The sequence below is a fragment of the Scyliorhinus canicula genome, chromosome 4 (genome assembly GCF_902713615.1).
Source record: "Scyliorhinus canicula chromosome 4, sScyCan1.1, whole genome shotgun sequence".
Taxonomy (NCBI): domain Eukaryota; kingdom Metazoa; phylum Chordata; class Chondrichthyes; order Carcharhiniformes; family Scyliorhinidae; genus Scyliorhinus; species Scyliorhinus canicula.
The window spans coordinates 106,530,914-106,551,186 of NC_052149.1; the positions used below are offsets into that span (position 1 = coordinate 106,530,914).

A 20,273-nucleotide genomic window follows, 5' to 3' on the forward strand; every position below is an offset into this window, starting at 1 on the left:
CATGAAGTTTTAAATAAAATCTAAACCCCACTTAATGTTATGCAATTGATAGGATTGTAAAGTGATTCCTCTATTTCACAAAAATTATTTTACAATGTTCTAGTTCCCAAATTTCAGCACCACAGGTAGATGGATAAAAGAAAAATACTACTAATGCTGGAAATTTAACCAAAACATTGGAAATAAATCTGCTTCCAGCTCCTGAGATGCTGCCAATGTTCCAAATTAAATATGGCTGTGAGAGAGATAGTTAGCTACTAGATTGTCTGTTTGATTGTAGACGGGAAAAGCGGTCCTTTCTTTGCCATTGATAATTTTCTTACACACTTAAATGCTAATGGATTACTGTACTACACTATGACCAACTTATGAACTTTGACACAATATGTGCCCCCAATATCAAGAAAATGAAACATGTTGCAATGGCACCTTCAAGCTGTTCATGGAATAAACATTTTCTGGAAAACTACCAAACACAGATTATGGGCAAGTTCTTTTGGAAATGGCAAAATTTTTCAACAGTGGCTGAATATCTAAGTATTGGAGGATGAATAGATTTAGATTCAATTGTAAAGGTAAAGTCTGCCATAGTCCCAGATGACCATAGGCTGCTTTCCCTTTTGAGGGAGAGCTGACTGGTGGCAATTTAACCCGAAGATCACCACACCTAAGGCGAGGGGCAAGGTTGAGAAGATGGGCCTTCATGAATAATCTCAGCCGGTATGGGAATTGAACCCGCACTGCTGGTCTTGCTCTGCATCACAAACAGCTGTCTAGCCAAGTGAGCTAAACCAGCCCCCAAACAATGGAAAATGCGCCCTTGAACGGGCTCAAACCAGCAAACATCCAGTTAACAGCCAACGCGTTAACCAATTGCACCACAAAGACTGATAAGATTCAAGTGAAAGAGCAACGGTAACAGGCAGATATAGTCCAAGTACAAAGCAGCAGGATTCAGCATTTATACTTGCTCACTCCATATAGTTTCTCATGGCTTGTTATTTATTGATTGAAAGGAGGAGAAAACCATATACAAAAAACTGGTGATGGTTTTATTGAGTACAATTTACCTGGAGGGCTCCAAGAAGGTCATACATGTTGACAGGTGGTAAGGAAGCTAGCATATCTTCACCAGAACAGGCTAGAAGAAGAGCTGCCTGTTGCTCTACATCGTCTGGTGAGAGATGGGAACCTGGATTCAGTCCAACAGTTACGGGCATCCCAGTCGGACTATTTCAGAGGAAAGAAAAAAATTAAAACCGTATTCCTTGGCACAAAAATACTTTCATTACTACAGAGGATACAAGTTGGGTTGGCAAAACGTTAACATATTAGTAACAGAACTAAAAATATGCACTGTGTCATATAAAGAGTTGCGTCTTTGGGAGTTCCAATTTTTTCAAGTGAAAGATTTTCCAAACACTTTACATTGTGTAAAGTTAGAGCACAGGACGCCCACCACTAAGGGCGTGATCCACCGGCCACTTTGTGATCTAGCTTGAGCGCTGTGCGGCCAGTGAATGCTGGGAGAGACCTCCGCCGGGTTTCCCGGCAGCCTTCATACCTCGTGGGATCTACCAAAGTCTCGCGAGGTCTCGAACATAGAAGCACGTCCAAAAGTCGCGGCATCAAATGGCATACGCTGAAGTCGGTTTTAAACTGACTTCAACGAACATACTCGGGTTCTACCAGCCTCCTGTGATCGACAGGCCTCCCCAGTGCCGTAGCCAGGCGCCGTTCAGCACTGCTCCACATAAACGTGGCCAGGCGAAACGGCACCCGGGTGGTCTCCAGGCTGGGTCCCTGGGTGGTCAGGGCAAGTGCAGGCTGGCTCCCTGGTCCTCCCCCTGGAACATGGTGCCTTGGCCCAGCTGGCACCTTGGCACTGCCACCTGGCACTGCTAGGGTGCCTGGACGACACTGCCAAGCTGGCAGGAGCACAGCCTGGGTCCAATGCAAGGGTGCCCGAGTGTCAGCGTGACTCTGTCAAGACTCAGGGGCCATGCCCATGAAAGGAGGGGGATATGAAGGGTGATGGTTGTGCATGGAAAGTAAGTAGGGGCCTCTGGGATGTTGGGTTGGGTGGGGGGGGGTTGCAGGGAGGGCCTAGAAAAGTGTGTGGGGGGGCCTGAAGAGGCATCCATGGACCCCAAAGTGGGGTGTCCTCACTTGGGCACTACTCCACCCTGCACCCCTCCCCCATGCGCGCTGGGGTGACATGGTTGGGAAGTATTGGGGACCCACAAACTCTCTTACTGACCAGGGCACCAGAGCCCCCTTTCAAAATGGCAGCCTGATCTCGGAGTTCAGCTTCCCAATGCTGAAAAAATTTGTAAGTGTGAGCTAAACTGGTGAGAAACTCCTCAGGTCCAAAAAGGTAACGCAAGTGTCATTGGATAGTGATATGAAACTCGTTGACAGAGCCAGCGGGAAAATCCCCGAAAAACCTTCCACAAATGAACTTCAAAAGTTTTCACTCAAAACCAGAAAATACTGAACAATCTCAGCAGGATGGCAGCATCTGTGGAGAGAAAAGGGAGCTAACGTTTCGAGTCTGGGTGACTCTTTGTCAAAGCTCCTGTTGAATCACGCCATATGTTTGCAGGGAAAAATCACAGCAGAATTGGCAAACGCTCAGTGACAGAGGATAAATCGAATAACAATATTTTCCATCAGAGATTACATGGGAATGGTTTAACATTTGAAATGGCAGCATTATGATGAAACATCATCACACATCTGGAAGTCACTCAGCAACTTCATGATTGGAACTCTGTTACTTCAGCTCCCTCATATGGTCAAACACAATAATGCTCCAAGTCAATTGAAGTACCCAGCAATAAATAGCAACAAAATGCATAACCTGTACATACACAGAATATGAATGTAGAAACATGTCCCAAAAGGTATATAAAGAAATGGACATCAAGCCAAAGAGAAGGAATGACCAACAGCTAGGTCAAAGAGTTGAATTTAAAGTACGGTCTTAAAGGAACAGGGGAAGGAGGAAGCAAAAGAGAGTATTCCAAAGCATAGAACCAAGGAGGCTGAAAATACACCACTAAAATAGAGCAAAGGGAGGGGAAGAATGCATGAGACTGGAGAGGGGAATGGCGGGTTAGGTTTTGTAGTGCTCCAGGAGGCTATAGATTTGCGCTTAAATCCTCTGCGGCAATAGAGGAAAATATGAATTGGGTGACTGGGAGCCAATGCAGCTTAGCAACTCAATAGGAATTGATGTGGGCAGCATGGAGATAGAGTTTAGGATGAGCATAATATTTTGGAAAATGGAGGATGATAAATTGGTCAAGCAATTGAGTCAAATCAAAAATAAAATGTGAAAGAATGAAATGAACTGAAAAATCATAACACAACTGATATTTTTCTACATTTGATGAGCGGCGAAATGAGTCAACTAAAAAAAAGAGTAAAATCCAGTTCAAAATGGAAAACTGATTGTGGGCAGTTTTCCAGAAAGCCATGAGAAAAAACCTGAGCACTTCTGCAAGACCTGACCTAGCTCACTTCCCATTACTGACCTACTTTGGCTCCCATTCCAAACTGCCACTGCTGAACTGCATCATCTACAGTTCATAGAATCTAAATGTGCACTGCAGTCTCTAATTCTCCAAGTACTGTAGTGAGTGCACATATTGAATCAATTCTGTTACAGATACGGCAGAGGTGCAATCTCCTTGTCGCCATCAGCACCATTTCAGAAAGCATTCTGGCACGATCTGACAATAATACCAGGGGGCAATAGCAATAGTGGCAGTTTACCAGACAATTAATCCACAGGATGCTCATGAATTTTATCTTGCAAACTTACTCCCGTGGAATCAATATGGTATTTTCCAACACTATAATGGAATTTTGCCTTGCAAACCATTTGGATCTGGCAGAGGGGAGAATTAGCCTCTCGATTAGTTTTTTTTGGCGAGTTTCAAATACATTTGATTTCTACTTTTTACTTTTTTTTAATAATAATCTTTATTGTCACAAGTAGGCTTACATTAACACTGCAATGAAGTTACTATGAAAAGCCCCTAGTCGCCACATTCCAGCTCCTGTTCGGGTACAGAGGGAGACTTCAGAATGTCTAAATTACCTAATAGCACGTCTTTCGTGACTTGTGGGGGGAAACCGGAGCACCTGGAGGTACCCCACGCAGACATGGGGAGAACGTGCAGACTCCACACAGACAGTGACCCAAACCAAGAATCGAATCTGGGACCCTGGAGCTGTGAAGCAACAGTGCTAGCCGCTGTGCTGCCCACTTCTATACTTTGACCAGATTTACAAGGTTATTCAGAAGAATTTTAAAAATCTGAAGCACTGCAGAAAATATGACAACAATAATTCTTTGTCTTGAAACAACACTGGAAAAGCTTGAAGCTTTGGCTTACGTAAAAGGTAAAATGAATTTGATCAGGAAGCAAGGAGACTGAAATCTAGCTGGCTGTCTACTTGTTTGCAAGACATGTTAAGGTAGACTAACAAGTTCCAGTCCTACAGTCTAAATACAATATTATGGGATATTCAACTTGCCACCCAACTGTAAACCTGGTGCTGCAGATTGGCATGTCCAACTTTCATCCATCAGTTTTGCATTCAGGTAGCAACTTGAAAATCTACCTCTAATGTTCTTTTAAGAGCAAAAGAGACTCCCAATGTTTTGAATGCTTGCTTCAAATTGGATCCTGCAAGTGAATATACATTTAAAAATGAAAGCCATTGTGTATACTACAAATTTTAGTACCGTAATTACTAGTTAAATATTGTGGGAGACGGTGAGCAGGACGGTCGGCGAGAGGTAGCGAGCTGGAGGGGAGAGGCAGGAAGCAGGAGGGTCATCAAGCAGGATCAGGAGTGTCCGAAAGATAGCCACAGGAAAGACAAGTGAGGGCTGAGTATTAAACATCACTGGTATAGATATTCTTCACACAAAACTTTTTTCAGAAAACGGTTTTAAGAAAAGCCATTGTTGCTTTGAGTGCAAGGAGAGTCTCTCCCTGCACTTGCTCCAAAATGGCAATACCTGGGTCACGCACGTCGGCCCCAACGTGAAACAACTCTAAAAATGGAAGTCCTGATGCAAAGTGTTCCTACATCCGCAACATTAAAGCAGAACATGCTGAAAGAGACAACTTAAAACTTGGACTTGCTTTACTCTGTCCAGGAGTTACCATTTGATTTTAACAAATTCTGTTCTCCTATTGAGGCTTTTTGTATAATTCAGCCCAGTTCTGATGAATTATTCTCTTTTAGATGAGATGATAAACCAATGTCTGCCCTCTCAGGATGTATGCACTTTTCAACGAGGAGCAAAGGAAACCTCCTGGTATTTTGACCAATAATTATCCCTCAACAACACTCAAACAAATAATCTAGTCATTTGCCTCAGTACTATTTGCAGGGCCTTGCTCTGCACAAATTGGCATTTCTGACATCAGAAGAGTGACTAAATTTCAAAGTAGTTCATTGGATGTAAAGCCAAAGCATTAGCTTTCGAACATCCCACAGTTATGAAAAATGCTGTACAAATGCAAATCTTTCTTTTGTATAACCCAGAAGAACAAAACTTTTGTCCTGCAGGATCAGCAGTAGTTTACTGCAATACTATTATGCCGAGGAATGCATTATACTCACAATTTTTAAAAAACACATGAAAAGATCAACGGAGCTGCAGAGATTAATGGGAATGATAAAGTCTTCCTATTTGTTAAACTTCATGTTACTTTCAGGTTTATCCTTTCACTTCCTTATTTATCCTGCTTTCTTAAAATGGAAAATCTACATATATGCTTGTGATTGTACTTACCAGTCAATAATGTTGTTGTAGGCAATAATGCTGTTTTTTAAATATGGCTGGGGGTTAATACTACTCCCGAAAGCATACTTAAAATGGCCATCACGTAAACGGTATGATCTCCTCCTAGATATGACAGCTGTCAGAATGTCCTTCAGATGATTCTATTGGAAGAAGCACATAGTCACAAGGTGGAGCTGTATATTAAACTGGTTCATTTATGGGCATGGAGGTTTCTTTCTCCTACTTTCTTCAAATTATTTCTGGTTTCTGTTTTAGACTACTCCCATGGTGAATACCAATAATGTTCCTTAGAGTGTTTCTCACTTTCCTATACAAGATCCATTGTATACTTAATTAACAGGTGAACCTTTAGGAATTCAGCTATGAATTCTACTCTGCATGTCCATTGGATTATTCTTGGGTTCACAACATTTTGCTTTAGGTTTTATTTACCAAGCAACTGAATTAAGCAGATTTTTCTTATAAACAAATATTAGCTTTTCACAGAATTAAAATTAGCCAGCTCCTTGTAGAGTATAAAGTGGCAAATAGTGCACATCTGCTGTGCTATGATGCCAGTAATTTTGTAATAAAAAACTGTTCCTTTTCCATTTTTGGTTTAAGGAAACTTTCTGGCCTAACTCTCCAACAATTCCAGAGACTCACCAACCTGAAAGAATCAGGGTAATAAATACAAAACAGTGAATTGAAATAATTATTACATTTTAAAAGCAGCTGCCAATTACATATATGTTTGAACAAACCATTCAAGATACTTGTCTTTGACCTTGTCTCATTTGTATTTGGCTCTCTTGTTGGACACATCTGGTCTTGTTACACTAAGACATGCAAAATCAGCTAAGAAACTCTGCCACCAAGAGAGCTGATTTATTGAAGTATGGTCTTTTTTACCTGTTGGTGATTGTACAAATAATGTAGTGTCAGTTGCTCAATGGCACTTGCATTTTTAACCACACCTAGTACACTTTATTGAACTGCTAGTGTCTAATAAAGTGCTGTGCATGTGGCTCGATGGCTAGCACATCTGCCTGAGTGGCAAATCTAGACTAACACCTCACTGCAGAACCGGGAGGGGGGGCAAATGTTATGAGCGACTGATGCAACGAATGGACATATAAGCGGCGTTATATCAACTCATTAAAGTCACAGAAATCCAGTATTTACACCCCTTCACTCAGAGGAAGGGAGAAACTCAGCGACTGGAACAAACTAATCAAAGATAAACTGGCCAAATCATAACAAAATCTATGTGTTACAAATATTTCTAATGGTGCTACAGCATACTGGAGATGTATTTACCACTCCATTCTATGAATAATATAGGATCAGGCCATAATTTCCCCACAGATCAGTTCCTATTCTCGCTTGGGTTGTCTCAGATGAACACCTCGCACATCAGTAACGCCTTTAATAACACAGTAAAATATCCCAAGCACGTCATAGGAGCGTCCTAGGGGCTGGTTTAGCTCACTGGGCTAAATCGCTGGCTTTTAAAGCAGACCAAGCAGGCCAGCAGCACGGTTCGATTCCTGTACCAGCCTCCCCGAACAGGCGGAATGTGGCGACTAGGGGCTTTTCACAGTAACTTCATTGAAGCCTACTTGTGACAATAAGCGATTTTCATTTTTATTTTTCATTTCATCAAACAAAATTTGACACCAAGCCACATAAGGTGACATTTGGACTGATGACCAAACATTATTTTAAGGCACGTCTTCAAAGAGGAAAGTCAAGTTGAGAGGTGGAAAGATGAAATTTGAGAGGTTAGGGTCTTAGGAGTTAAAACACAGTCCCCAATAGTTCGGAATTTAAATTGGGTTGTGCATAGGTTAGAATTGGAAGAATACAGATATCTGTGAGTTAAAAGGCTGAAAGAGGTTACAGAGATGGACGAGTGAACCCACAGAGGATTTGAAAACAAGGCTAAAAAGTTTAAAATGAAGGTTCACCTCGGAGCCAATATGGGTCAGCAAGCATGGAGGTCTTGGCTGAGGGGACTTGGTGCGAGTTAGCACATGGACAGTAGAGGTTAAGTTTATGGAAGGTAGGAGAGCATTGGAATAGTGAAATTTAAAAGGTAACATGGATGAGTGCTTCAGCAGCAGATGAGGTGGGACAGGGACACAGCCAGGCAATATTACAGAATTAGACATAGGCAACTTTCGTGATTGCTTGGATATAATGGTCAGGAAATTCATTTTGAAGTCAAATGCCTGATCTCATCGGTAGAGGGTGATGTGGGTGCAGTGAGACCCGCACCAGAGTCTCATATATTATATATTTTTTAATGATGTAAATCTAATTTTATTCATAAGCAAACAAAAGGCAAATTCATCATAGTACCTCCACTGCATGCACCACCGCTGACACTGCATCTTCAGATACATTGTCCAGTTCACATTCATAAGCTGTTACTATCATCCGACCTTCTAGCTGGCCTCTGGTGGGAAGCACCATTGTATGAGTGCAAAATTTCACATCATCCTCTTCTTGAGGATCCTTTGCCGGAAAGTGTTGTGCGCCCAATAAAGGATTCTGCGCTTGAAAACGATGCTGAAGAAAAATACATTGATAACTTATTAAGCACAATGCCAAAGAAGTTTTATGCATACACACAAAAACAAAAGACTGGCTCTTTTGAGTACTGCGGGGGCTTTTCACAGTAACTTCATTTGAAGCCTACTTGTGACAATAAGCGATTTTCATTTCATTTTTTTTTCATTCCAGAAAGAGATTATTATGGTCGAAAATAACTCACTTCAAATTTTGCCCGTAGAGATGGAAACTTTTTTTTGCTTTTAGGTTTGCCAGATTTAGCATTGGATGGACTGGTCCACAATAGCGAAGTACAACCATCTGTAACAGGAACAGTACAAAAAGCATTATAAATACTGTTTAGCAGGACAGATAGCTGATAGCGTTGAATGCAAATGACTCAACTTGTCTTGCAAGTCACACAAGAAATTTGATATAAGTTCCTGCCAACCAGATCATGGCAATTTGAAGAGTAAGAGTGTATGAAATATGAACTTTCACCACATTATTTAATACATTGCAGAAAAACTACTGCTGCACCTTCTTTAGAAAAACATCTCAAGTGTGGAGCTGAAGTTGTTCCAGTTGTGGATGTGTGGTGCTAAGCATGCTTCCTCGTGGCACAATAACGAGTGACCTCAAAAGAATCAAGATTTCGACCCTGTAAATCAATGGTTGGAAATCCGTGGCCTAGGGGACACATGCGGCCCACAAGACCATTTTGTTGACTTTTGCCCACGTGCAGAGTTGCCACATTACGTGTTTCCACACATCTAGCTTTTTTTCCTACTGGTATGACTGAAGTCATATGCACGTAAAGCAAGGGCAAGTGAGGTGAATGCTGATTGCGCACAACATTGACTGTTCGAGCAGTGTACTCTCTCTGCTTCCAGTGCAAATATTTATTTTGGTTTTATCATTTTGAAGTCGATGATAGTTCTATTAATATATAAGCGATTAAGCATTTTTTCTAAATAGTCATGAAATATTTGGCGGCATGCCCTAAATCTGATTTCCATCTTGCAGCCCACTGAAATGAACTAGGGCCACTTCTTTTCAAAATAAATTTGGAGTACCCAATTATTTTTTCCAATTAAGGGGCAATTTAGTGTGGCCAATCCGCCTAACCTACACATCTTTGGGTTGTGGGGGTAAAACCCACGCAGGAACTGGGAGAATGTGCAAACTCCACAAAGACAGTGACCCGGGGCCGGGATTGAACCCGGGTCCTCAGCGTCGTAGGCAGAAGTACTAACCACTGCGCCACCGTGCCACCCAGGAGGGCCACTCCTGTGGCCCATTCACTCGCCTAGGTTTCCTATCACTGCTGCAAACAATTCTCATACGGTCAAAGATTCATCATAAATTAGGAGCCAAAAAGATTGGGAATAAATTTAGCTCCAGTTGCACATCTCTCTTTCATAAAGTACTCTGAAAGGGGAAAGATTTCCAGAGATCAGGGTTTCTTTGCAAAGTCTTGCACCTCTCCAGTTCAATGGTCCTTAAGCCTCAAGCTGTTTTCAAGCATGATAGGCATTCAGCACACCCAGCCCATCAGGAATTCTATCTGGAAAGGGAAAGGGGAGCAGAAGCAGAAACTTTAAATAAAACCATTGGCCACAAAATTGACTCATGACATTGAATACTTTCAATAGTTTTGATTACCAGATTCATTTCTGATTCCACTGCTCGATGCTCAATTACCTTCCTCCTAAACATGGAACCAAACTCTCAAACTGGCAACAAAGCAAAAGGGTACATCCTAATACAAATACTTCAGGATGAGCAACCTAGAATTAATACTCTATTTATATACAGGAGTACTTTTTCATGGTACATGCAACTTTCAGTTTCATCTTGATAACACAGTCCCCTATCTGAATTCAGATATTTCTGATATCGCATGGATGAGTAATTTCAATTCTCTTTAATCTGAAAGTGTGGGTTGAATTGAGCATCAGCTTTGATTTTTCTGTTTTGAAGCCAAACTGAACTTTCAACGGTATTGAGTACATTCCAGCTAAGTTCAATCCTGCATCCAGTGTATTTTGCTTTTGTTTCTCAGAATCAATTTATTTGGCTGGGTTTTAATGCCAAAGGTACATTTATGAAGTCGGGAATAATTCAACTTGGCAATGACACTTGATGAAATTCAAAGATGAAATAGAAAACAGAAATTAGCAACAAATTGGAAAAAACAATTTTGCTGTGCATCAATGAGCAAAAAGTCTCGACAACGGGCGGCATGGTGGTGCAGTGGTTAGCACTTCTGTCTCACGGCACTGAGGACCAGATTCAATGCCAGCCCCAGGTCACTGTTTGTGTGGAGTTTGCACATTCTCCCCATATCTGCGTGGGTCTCAACCCCACAACCCAAAGATGTGCAGGTTAGGTGGATTGGCAACACTAAATTGCCCTTTAATCGGTAAAAAAAAAAATTGGATACTCAACTTAGTTTCGGCAACATAAAATAAAAGAGAAAGCCTTTGGTTTCTTTAAATTCTTATCCTATTCAAATGTTTCCATTCCCACTTACCTGGAGTAGACACCATGATCTGACATCTGGTGAGAATGGCGAGCAAGAAATCATTATGAGAATGCACTGGAAAACAAAAACAATTTTCCTGTAGTATTAGCATTTAACCGTGGCCAATTTTGTGTCGTTGAGCATGGGCTTGTCCAAGAGCTTGGAATCAGTTTAGATTTCTATTATGATTCTGGCACATCTTAAAAATAACATTTGTTTACCTGTTAAATGGGCAAGTGTACTGAAACACTGCATCATCACATGACTGACTTGAAAGAATGATGAGGTCCCACAGATCTATGTAAAACTATTTGCGAAGTAGATGACTACCATGTCAGTTTTAATAAAATTATCTTGTGTGTTTTATCATTAAAAACCTCTGCTCTTTGCATATTGTACTTCCCACAGCAAATTTTGATCGTTTCTCCGTAAATCCTTCCTCCTCCTTCTCAGTGACTTCAATGATTCAGATTAATAATTTTCCCTCCTGCTTTCCGTCATTGGATATTCCTAACACTGCCAATGGCACAGCACAGCCCTGAGAACTTATTACTTACTGGTGAGTTTCCAATGAATGGAATCTGGTCATGAACCAAGTCCAGGCCTAACTGATTTCTGATTCAAGCCAAAGTCAGCTTCAAACGCCTCTAATGTCCTTGCCCCATTACGTACCACACACCATTCAGTCAAGCAAATTACTGTTTGATCAGAATTTGACTTTTCCTAGGATATTCTGGGAAAATTGAAACCAGAAGTCAATCTTGCTGGAAAAATAATGGCATATCAGTGACGCAGGCTTTTATAAACACACAAATCAGCAAGCTCTGGGAATTAAGAGGTATACTTCAATTTGCAAATCCCCAAAACTTTATGCATTTCACAAATGACATCACCTGGACTTTCCCTGTTATTTTTAAGAACTCATTGGATGTGCACATTAGTTGCTCATCACACTCACTGCAAAATGTTAAGAGCTTGTAACTAAATACCCTTTCAACAACATGATCAGTGATAATTCAATGGCAATTATCTCTGGCCCAGAAAGAGAATAATTTAAACTGCTTGGTACCATTCCTGCCGATAGTAAATTCTCAGATTTTGAAATTTTTTACCCTGCTTTTTCCTTCAGTCTCCTTTCCTTAACCATTCGTTCCTTTGCGATTTCTCTTTCGCCGTCTGATGCCACTCTAATTCACCCTCCTATTCAATTTCTCTTTCTTTCTCAATCCTTAAATCTAATTGGTTAAAAAGATAAATGTTGCTGGGGGTTCTGCGGGCATGTGGTGAGCCGTGGGAGAGCTATGGCTGACCGGCGCAGAAGGAGGGGGAAGACTCCCCAGATTCGGCTGGTCACATGGAACGCGAGGGGGCTGAATGGACCGGTGAAGCGGTCCCGGGTCTTGGCGCACCTGAAGGGGCTGGGGGCGGATGTGGCTATGCTCCAGGAGACGCACCTTAAGGTGGCGGATCAGGTGAAGCTGAGAAGAGGCTGGGTGGGGCAGGTGTTTCACTCGGGGCGTGATGCGAAGAATCGAGGGGTGGCGATTTTAGTTGGCAAGAGCTTGTCGTTTGTTGCGTCGAGTGTGGTGGCGGACAGTGGAGGTAGATACGTAATGGTGAGTGGTAGGCTTCAAGGGGAGCGGGTGGTTCTGGTTAATGTGTACGCCCCCAACTGGGACGATGCGGGCTTCATGCAGCGAATGTTGAGCCGGATCCCGGACCTGGAGACGGGGGGCTTGATCTTGGGAGGGGACTTTAATACTGTGTTGGATCCAACTCTGGATCGTTCGAAGTCTAGGACGGGCAAGAGGCCGGTGACGGCCTCGGTGCTGAGGGGGTTCATGGATCAGATGGGAGGGATAGACCCTTGGAGGTTTTTGAGGTTGGGAGGTAGGGAGTTCTCCTTTTTCTCCCATGTCCACAAGGCTTATTCCCGGTTTGACTTTTTTGTTCTCAGTAGGGCCCTAATCCAGAGTGGTGGGGGCGGAGTACTCGGCGATAGTCATATCTGACCATGCTCCGCATTCGCTGGGGGAGGGGAAGGATCAGCGCCCGCTGTGGAGGTTATATGTGGGGCTTCTGGCAGAGGAGGAAGTATGTGGGCGGGTCCGTACGGGTATATGGAAGCTAATGATAACGGGGAGGTGCAAGTTGGGGTGGCTTGGGAAGCGCTGAAGGCAGTGGTTAGAGGGGAGCTGATATCCATTCGGACGCACAGGGAGAGGGGGGAGAGGTTGGTGGAAGAAATGGTAAGGGTGGACAGGAGGTATGCGGATGCCCCGGAAGAGGGGCTTTTGGGGAAGCGTCGCAGTCTCCAAGCGGAGTTCGATATACTGACCACCCGGAAGGCGGAGGCGCAGTGGAGGAGGGCGCAGGGGGCGGTATATGAGTACGGGGAGAAGGCAAGTCGGATGCTGGCCCACCAGCTCCGGAAGCGGGAGGCAGTGAGATAGGAGGAGTCACAGAGGCAGGAGGGAACTTGGTGCGGAGTGGCAGGGACATTAATGGGGTGTTCAGATCCTTTTACGAGGGGCTGTACTGGGCGGTGCCCCCTAGGGAGGAGGGCGGGATGGACTACTTTCTGGATAAGCTGGAGTTCCCAAGAGTAGAGGTTGAGCGGGTGGAGGGTCTGGGGGCCCCAATCGAGCTGGAGGAGCTGATGGAGGCGCTGGGGAGCATGCAGACAGGGAAAGCACCGGGACCTGACGGGTTCCTGGTGGAGCTTTATAAGAAGTTTTCAGATCTGCTGGGCCTGCTGCTTGTGAGGACCCTGAATGAGGCGAGGGAGGGGGGGGCTCTGCCCCCGACGATGTCTAGAGCAATAATCTCACTGATCCTGAAGCGGGATGAGGACCCCCTCCAGTGTGGGTCTTACAGGCCGATTTCGCTCCTCAACATGGACACAAAGTTGTTGGCTAAGATACTGTCCAGGAGGGTGGAGGATGTGGTCCCGATGGTTATCCATGAGGACCAAACGGGATTTGTGAAGGGGATGCAGCTGAATGTCAATGTATGGCGGCTTCTTAATGTTATGATGATGGCATCGGCGGATGGGGAGGCGGAAATAGTAGCATCGATGGATGTGGAAATAGTAGCATCGATGGATGCGGAGAAAGCTTTTGACAGGGTGGAGTGGAGCTACCTGTGGGAAGTGCTGAGGAGGTTTGGGTTTGGTGAGGGATTCATTAGCTGTGTGAGGCTGCTGTATAGCTCCCCGGTAGTGAGTGTGGTGACGAATGGGAGGAGGTCGGAGGACTTTTGGCTGTCCCAGGGGACGAGGCAGCTCTCCCCTGTCTCCCCTGCTCTTCGCGTTAGCGATTGAGCCCTTGGCCATGGATGGCGCGGAGGGATTAGAAGAACTGGACGGGGATTGTGCGGCGGGGGGGGGGTGGAACACCGGTTGTCGCTGTACGCAGATGATTTGCTGTTGTACATCGCGGATCTGGCGGGGGGGGGGGGGGGGGGGGGGGGGGGGGGGGGGGTGCCAGAGGTGTTAAAGATACTTGGGGAGTTTGGGGATTTTTCAGGCTATAAGCTCAAAGTGGGGAAGAGTGACCTGTTTGTGCTGAACCTGGGGGACCAGGAGAGGGAGATAGGAGAGCTCCTGTTAAAGAGGGCGGAGAGGAGCTTTAGATATCTTGGGGTCCAGATAGCTAGGAGCTGGGGGGGCCTTGCATAGGCTAAACTTTTCGAGGCTGGTGGAACAGATGGAGGAGGAGTTCAGGAGGTGGGCTGCGCTGCCATCTTTGGCGGGTAGGGTCCAGTCAGTTAAGATGACGGTGCTCCCAAGGTTTTTGTTTCTTTTCCCGTGCCTCCCCATATTGATTCCGAAGGCCATTTTTAAGAGGGTTAATAAGAGTATTCTGGGGTTCGTGTGGCCGCGGAAGACCCCGAGAGTGAGGAGGGTTTTCCTGGAGCGAGGCAGGGAGGTAGGCGGCTTGGCGTTGCCCAACTTGTGTGGGTATTACTGGGCTGCGAACATGGCAATGATTCATAGGTGGGTGATGGAGGGGGAAGGTGCCGCATGGAAGAGGTTGGAGGTGGCGTCCTGTGTGGGTACGAGTTTGGGGGCATTGGTGACGGCCCCGCTCCCACTCCCCCCGGCAAGGTACTCTACTAGTCCGGTAGTGGTGGCTTCCCTCAAAATTTGGGGGCAGTGGAGTCGGCATTGGGGGGGGGGGGGGGGGGGGGAGTGTGAAGGCCTCAGTGTGGGCCCCGTTACGGGGCAATCACCGGTTTGCACCAGGGAGAATAGATGGCGGGTTTTTGAGTTGGCATAGGGCAGGCATCAGGCGGATGGGGGACCTTTTCCTCGATGGGAAGTTTGCGACTTTAGAGGAGTTGGGGGGAAGTGGGGCCTCCCCCCTGGGAATGCTTTCAGGTATATGCAGATTAGGGCATTTGTCAAGCGGCAGGTGGCGGAGGTTCCGCTACTGCCGCCTAGGGGGGTTGCAGAACAGGGTGCTCTCGTGGACGTGGGTCAGTGAGGGTAGGATCTCGGCAATTTATCAGGTGATGCAGGAGGAGGAGGAGGCCTCGGTGGAAGAACTGAATGCGAAGTGGGAGAAGGAGCTAGGGGAGGAGATCGACGATGGGACGTGGGGGACGCCCTGGGGAGGGTGAACGCGTCCTCTTCTTGTGCACGGCTCAGCTTAATTCAGCTGAAGGTGCTGCATAGGGCGCACATGACGGGGGCCAGGATGAGCCGGTTCTTTGGGGGTGGGGGGGGGGGGGGGGGGGGGGGGGGGGGAGGAGGAGGACGACAGGTGTGGGAGGTGTTTGGGAGGCCCGGCGAACCACACCCACATGTTCTGGGTGTGTCCGGCGTTGGAAGGGTTTTGGAAGGGGGTGGCGGGGACTTTGTCCAAGGTGGTCGGTTCCAGGGTGGAGCCAGGCTGGGGGCTCGCGATCTTTGGGGTAACATTGGAGCCGGTAGTGCAGGAGGCGAGAGAGGCCGGTACCCTGGCCTTTGCGTCTCTAGTAGCCCAGTGTAGGATTCGCTTACAGTGAAGGGATGCGAAGCCCCTGAGCCCGGAGGCCTGGATTAATGACATGGCCGGGTTAATCAGGCTGGAGAAGGTAAAGTTTGCGAGGCCCCAGTTGCTCAGTTACCCTCACCGTGCCATTATCAGCTCACACTTCCAGCAACTTGGATGGCACGGTAGCACAGTGGTCAGCACAGTTGCTTCACAGCTCCAGGGTCCCAAGTTCGATTCCCGGTTGGTTCACTGTCTGTGCGGGGTCTGCATATTCTCCCCGTGTCTTCGTGGGTGACCTCTGGGTGCTCAGGTTTCCTCCCACAGTCCAAAGATGTGCAGGTTAGGTGGAGAGGCCTTGCTAAATTCCCTTAGGTTAGGTTAGGTGGGGTTACTGGGTTACGGGGAAAGAGTGGAGGTGTGGGTTTAAGTAGGGTGCTCTTTCCAAGAGCCAGTGCAGACTCGATGGACCAAGTGGCCTCCTTCTGCACTGTTGATTCTATTCTTCTGCACTGTTGATTCTATTCTATTCTTACAACAGTTTTCCAAATTGAAGGGCATGGGGAAAAAAAATCAATGGGAGACCACAATAAGATGCCCTATCCAATCAAGGTTCACTGCCTAGTTTTTGATTACATTTGCACCATCCAGAAATCTCAATTGTTATATGCATATTGTGTGTCTGGATGCTACAATGCAATATTGAGTCATTTGAGTTCCAATGGAAGTTATAACTCGTCACTGTTTTTCCTAGCTGGTTGACATGTAAAGCGCATTGTCATTGTGTATCAAGTACTGCATTTCCAAAAAGCAGGATTTCTAAAAAAAATCTAATTGCGTGCACACAATTTGCTCATAGCAGCAAGTAGTTCCCAACACCCAACACCAAAGCTCAGGCAAAATGTCCAACTCAAGCCTCAGGCTCCAGTCAGAAGGCCAGGCTAATGTTGAGGCGGTGGTGGGGCACGGGAAAAACGGTGAATCTTCGAAAATTCAAGTCTAAATTTATGGTAGAGTTTAATTTTTGTCAGAATTGTACAATTTACTAATCTGTTCCAGGTGTAATTTCTAGCTCTACAATGTAACCTGAATATGGGAAGAAATAGTATTCCAAACTAACTTGAAGAAATTATCTGCCAATTAGATTAGTTAGTTTTGTATTTTTGATACAGGAATGGTAATTAGTTTTGAAATCAAGGAATTTGATTAGTGTATCGTGTCAAGAGACTTGCCATCGCCATAGAAATACATGGAACGGCATCAACTTGTACTTATGAACACCATCCACTAAACCTGCCAAAATTTTGGGTCTTGTAATAATAATCTTTATTATTGTCACAAGTAGGCTTACATTAACACTGCAATGAAGTTACTGTGAAAATCAAAGTAAATTTTTAAAAGCATGCTAATTCTTAATTACTCCAATAACAACCTCTCTGGCTCTGAAAATTAATTTTCACAGAGACATTATTGACACCCTTCAAGTTTCATTTACTGCTGGAGACTCAAGAGAAATGTTTATGTTTATTTTTTTTACCTCTTTTATCCCCTCTTTCTCTATTTCACTTCCTGATTTGGCATTGAAATTGACACATCCCGGTTCAGTCTGCCCCACTTCTAATAATACTGCAATCTGGCTGGTTAAGGAAACACACCATTGCTTGCTGTGTTCACACAGGTGGATTTCTAATCAATCACAAACCCCAGAGAACATCTGTGGCCAAGTGTTAAGAGTGATGAATGAATTACTGCATTAGTTCACTGCTGACTGCAAAATCCAGGCCATTTAACCTTTGTTTGATACCAGACTGTGATTAATTGAGCGAATCCCAATTTTCTATCTACAACGTTATGTCCTGACAAGTGATGAATGGGAGACCAAAATTTGATGTGATAAGGGCACAGTGGTTAGCATTGGGACTACAGCACTTGAGGACTTGGGTTCGAATCCCAGCCCAGGGTCACTGCCCGTGTGGAGTTTGCACATTCTCCCCGTGTCTGTGTGGGTTTCACCCTCACAACCCAAAGATGTGCAGGTTAGGTGGATTGACCACACTAAATTGCCCCTTAATTGCAAAAACAAATTGGGTACTCTAAATTTATTTTTTTAAAAGATTTAATGTGATATAATAGACATAAATTTGAGCACTTTCCACTGTGCTTCTTTCCTTCAATTTTCTCCATATCTAGCCCCAAGGTCATGATTGACACTAAACTACAGCTCTCAGGCCTTACACGCAAGTTACCAATTTCCATATTGTGCCGAATGAGAATTGGTCCACATAAATCCCGGCCAGGCTTTCCCTCATCATACCTCTCCAGCATCATATCTCAGCTGATTCATGTCTTGTACACTTCATAAATTTGCTGACTGCGTGCTCCCCCTCCAAACCATGTTTGCGACATTGCCCTGAGCCATTCTTATTCTTAACTCCTCTATCATGCTAATCTCCAAAGATTTGTCTTCACCACCCAAAAGTGATCAAACAAAATCCAAGAGACTACAGTGATCAGAGGACACAGCACCTGAACCCCAATGCATTTTATGTACAACAATTGTTGTCAGTTGGGACTCATCCAGTTCCTCTTCATCAATTCCACACTTACGGGAAGGGCGGCATGTGGTGCAGTGGTTAGCCTGGGACCTCCGCAATGAGGACTCTGGTTTGAATCCTGGCCCTGGGTCACTGTCCATGTGGAGTTTACACAGTCTCCCCATGTCTGCGTGGGTTTCACCCCCACAACCCAAAGATGTGCTGGTTAGGTGGATTGGTCATGCTAAATTTCCCCTTAATTGAAAAAGAAAAATAATTGGCCACTTCTAAATTTATTAAAACAAAATTCCACATTTACTCCACAAGCCAGAAAATTATCCACGAAATCTAAATTCTCAGAAATAAGAAATTGGCCTAGTTTTATGATTCTAGTCAATGCTAACACCAACACCAGTCTTATCCATCAGTTCTCTTACAAACTTGCTCAACCTTAATCATGCATCATGCACGCAATCAATAGTCCCAGAACAGTGAAAATGGACGTATGTCGTAATTATTCCAAAGCAGTCACCTGCCAGCATTGACAACTAGTGTTCAATTCCTCTTACTGACCACTCCTTCAAAAATCACAGAAAGCTTTATAGCGCAACGAACGATAGAAGTAAAGCAACACAGCCTTGACCCAAGCAGTTTGCAAAAATCAAAGGTATGCTAACTTCCAATTGCTAGATCAATATTCTGTAAACACTGTATGAGCACGCTGAAAGGTCAGGGTTAATTTCTTCATTCATGTTCATGGACTTGTCCAAAGCACTCAATTACCACTGGCCATATGATCGCCTTCTCAAAACTGCTAAAAACAGGAGTTGATTCACCCCAATTTCTTGGAAAAATTACTTAATTTTAAATCGCAAAGTATATTAAGTTCACCAACAGGTGGATGTGCACACATGCTGGAGTCTCCAGGGAACTAAGATGGGACCCTCTGTGTTCCTGGTCATGATCAATGAGGCCAACTGCAGTGATGTTGACACTGTCATTCACCATTTTAGATATATCAACAACCTGACAGTTATCAAAATGTGTAGCATTCACATCAAATCTCATATGCCAGCTGTCCTTAAGTACACAATTGATCTGTAGAGAATGAAATACACCTCAACCCTTAAGTGTGAGATTTTTGACATCTGCTTCTCTTAAAACAAACTTGCCCCACCCAAGACTGTCACTAAATAATGTCAGAATACAACATCATAACACAGTCAAACTGTATATTTATCCAGGCAGATCTTCCATTCTTCAGAAGCTGAAATATTATTCACTCTCAAGAGATGATCTTGTAACCATTTTTGCGTGGTTTTGTTCGCTCCTTTTTGGAAAATGGGACACCTATGCGGTTGTGCAGATTTACAAAAACAGCAATGCAAGGCCCTCAGAAAGGGGCTTGCAAAGTCTTAATAGCCCAAAATGCCATTGTTATTCTGATGTTTTACACAATTGCAGTATGGAGACACTCGAGAACAGACTTCATCAACCTGTCATTCTTTCATGGCATTACCGCCGAGCTCCAAACAGATCTCACAGCAGCTACCAACTATAGAACGCGGAACAACTATCAGAATAAAGATATAGTCCCATATCTCAACTGCCCAATGAATAAATTGTAATACTGGTCAAATTTGAACTCGGATAATATAAATGCCCTCATCTAATGATCAGTATTAATTTGTTCTATCACTTTTTTATTTTTACATTTTACTTGGAATGATTACCTCAATTCAGTCCTTGGCCATGGCAGAAGCTGATGTAAAAACATATAAACCTTTGATTAAGTTAAGTGCAACTTTTACTCTCAGATTTTGCACTGGATAGATCAGATGTTCTTTCTGGGGAATAATTTGAAAATG

The 20,273-nt window shown here is 44.4% G+C and overlaps 1 protein-coding gene across 1 annotated transcript in view; it reads right to left on the reverse strand.

Annotated features, from left to right (window-relative positions):
* Nucleotides 1–20,273, reverse strand: part of tada1 (transcriptional adaptor 1) — an 82,171-nt gene that overhangs the window by 40,940 nt on the left and 20,958 nt on the right. The window contains exons 3-7 of the mRNA XM_038794975.1: nucleotides 10,905–10,970; nucleotides 8,592–8,689; nucleotides 8,177–8,386; nucleotides 5,822–5,973; nucleotides 1,071–1,230 (exon numbers count right to left, since the gene is read on the reverse strand). Of these exons, the coding sequence (XP_038650903.1) occupies nucleotides 1,071–1,230; nucleotides 5,822–5,973; nucleotides 8,177–8,386; nucleotides 8,592–8,689; nucleotides 10,905–10,970 (686 nt within the window). The remainder of the gene's footprint in view (nucleotides 1–1,070; nucleotides 1,231–5,821; nucleotides 5,974–8,176; nucleotides 8,387–8,591; nucleotides 8,690–10,904; nucleotides 10,971–20,273) is intronic.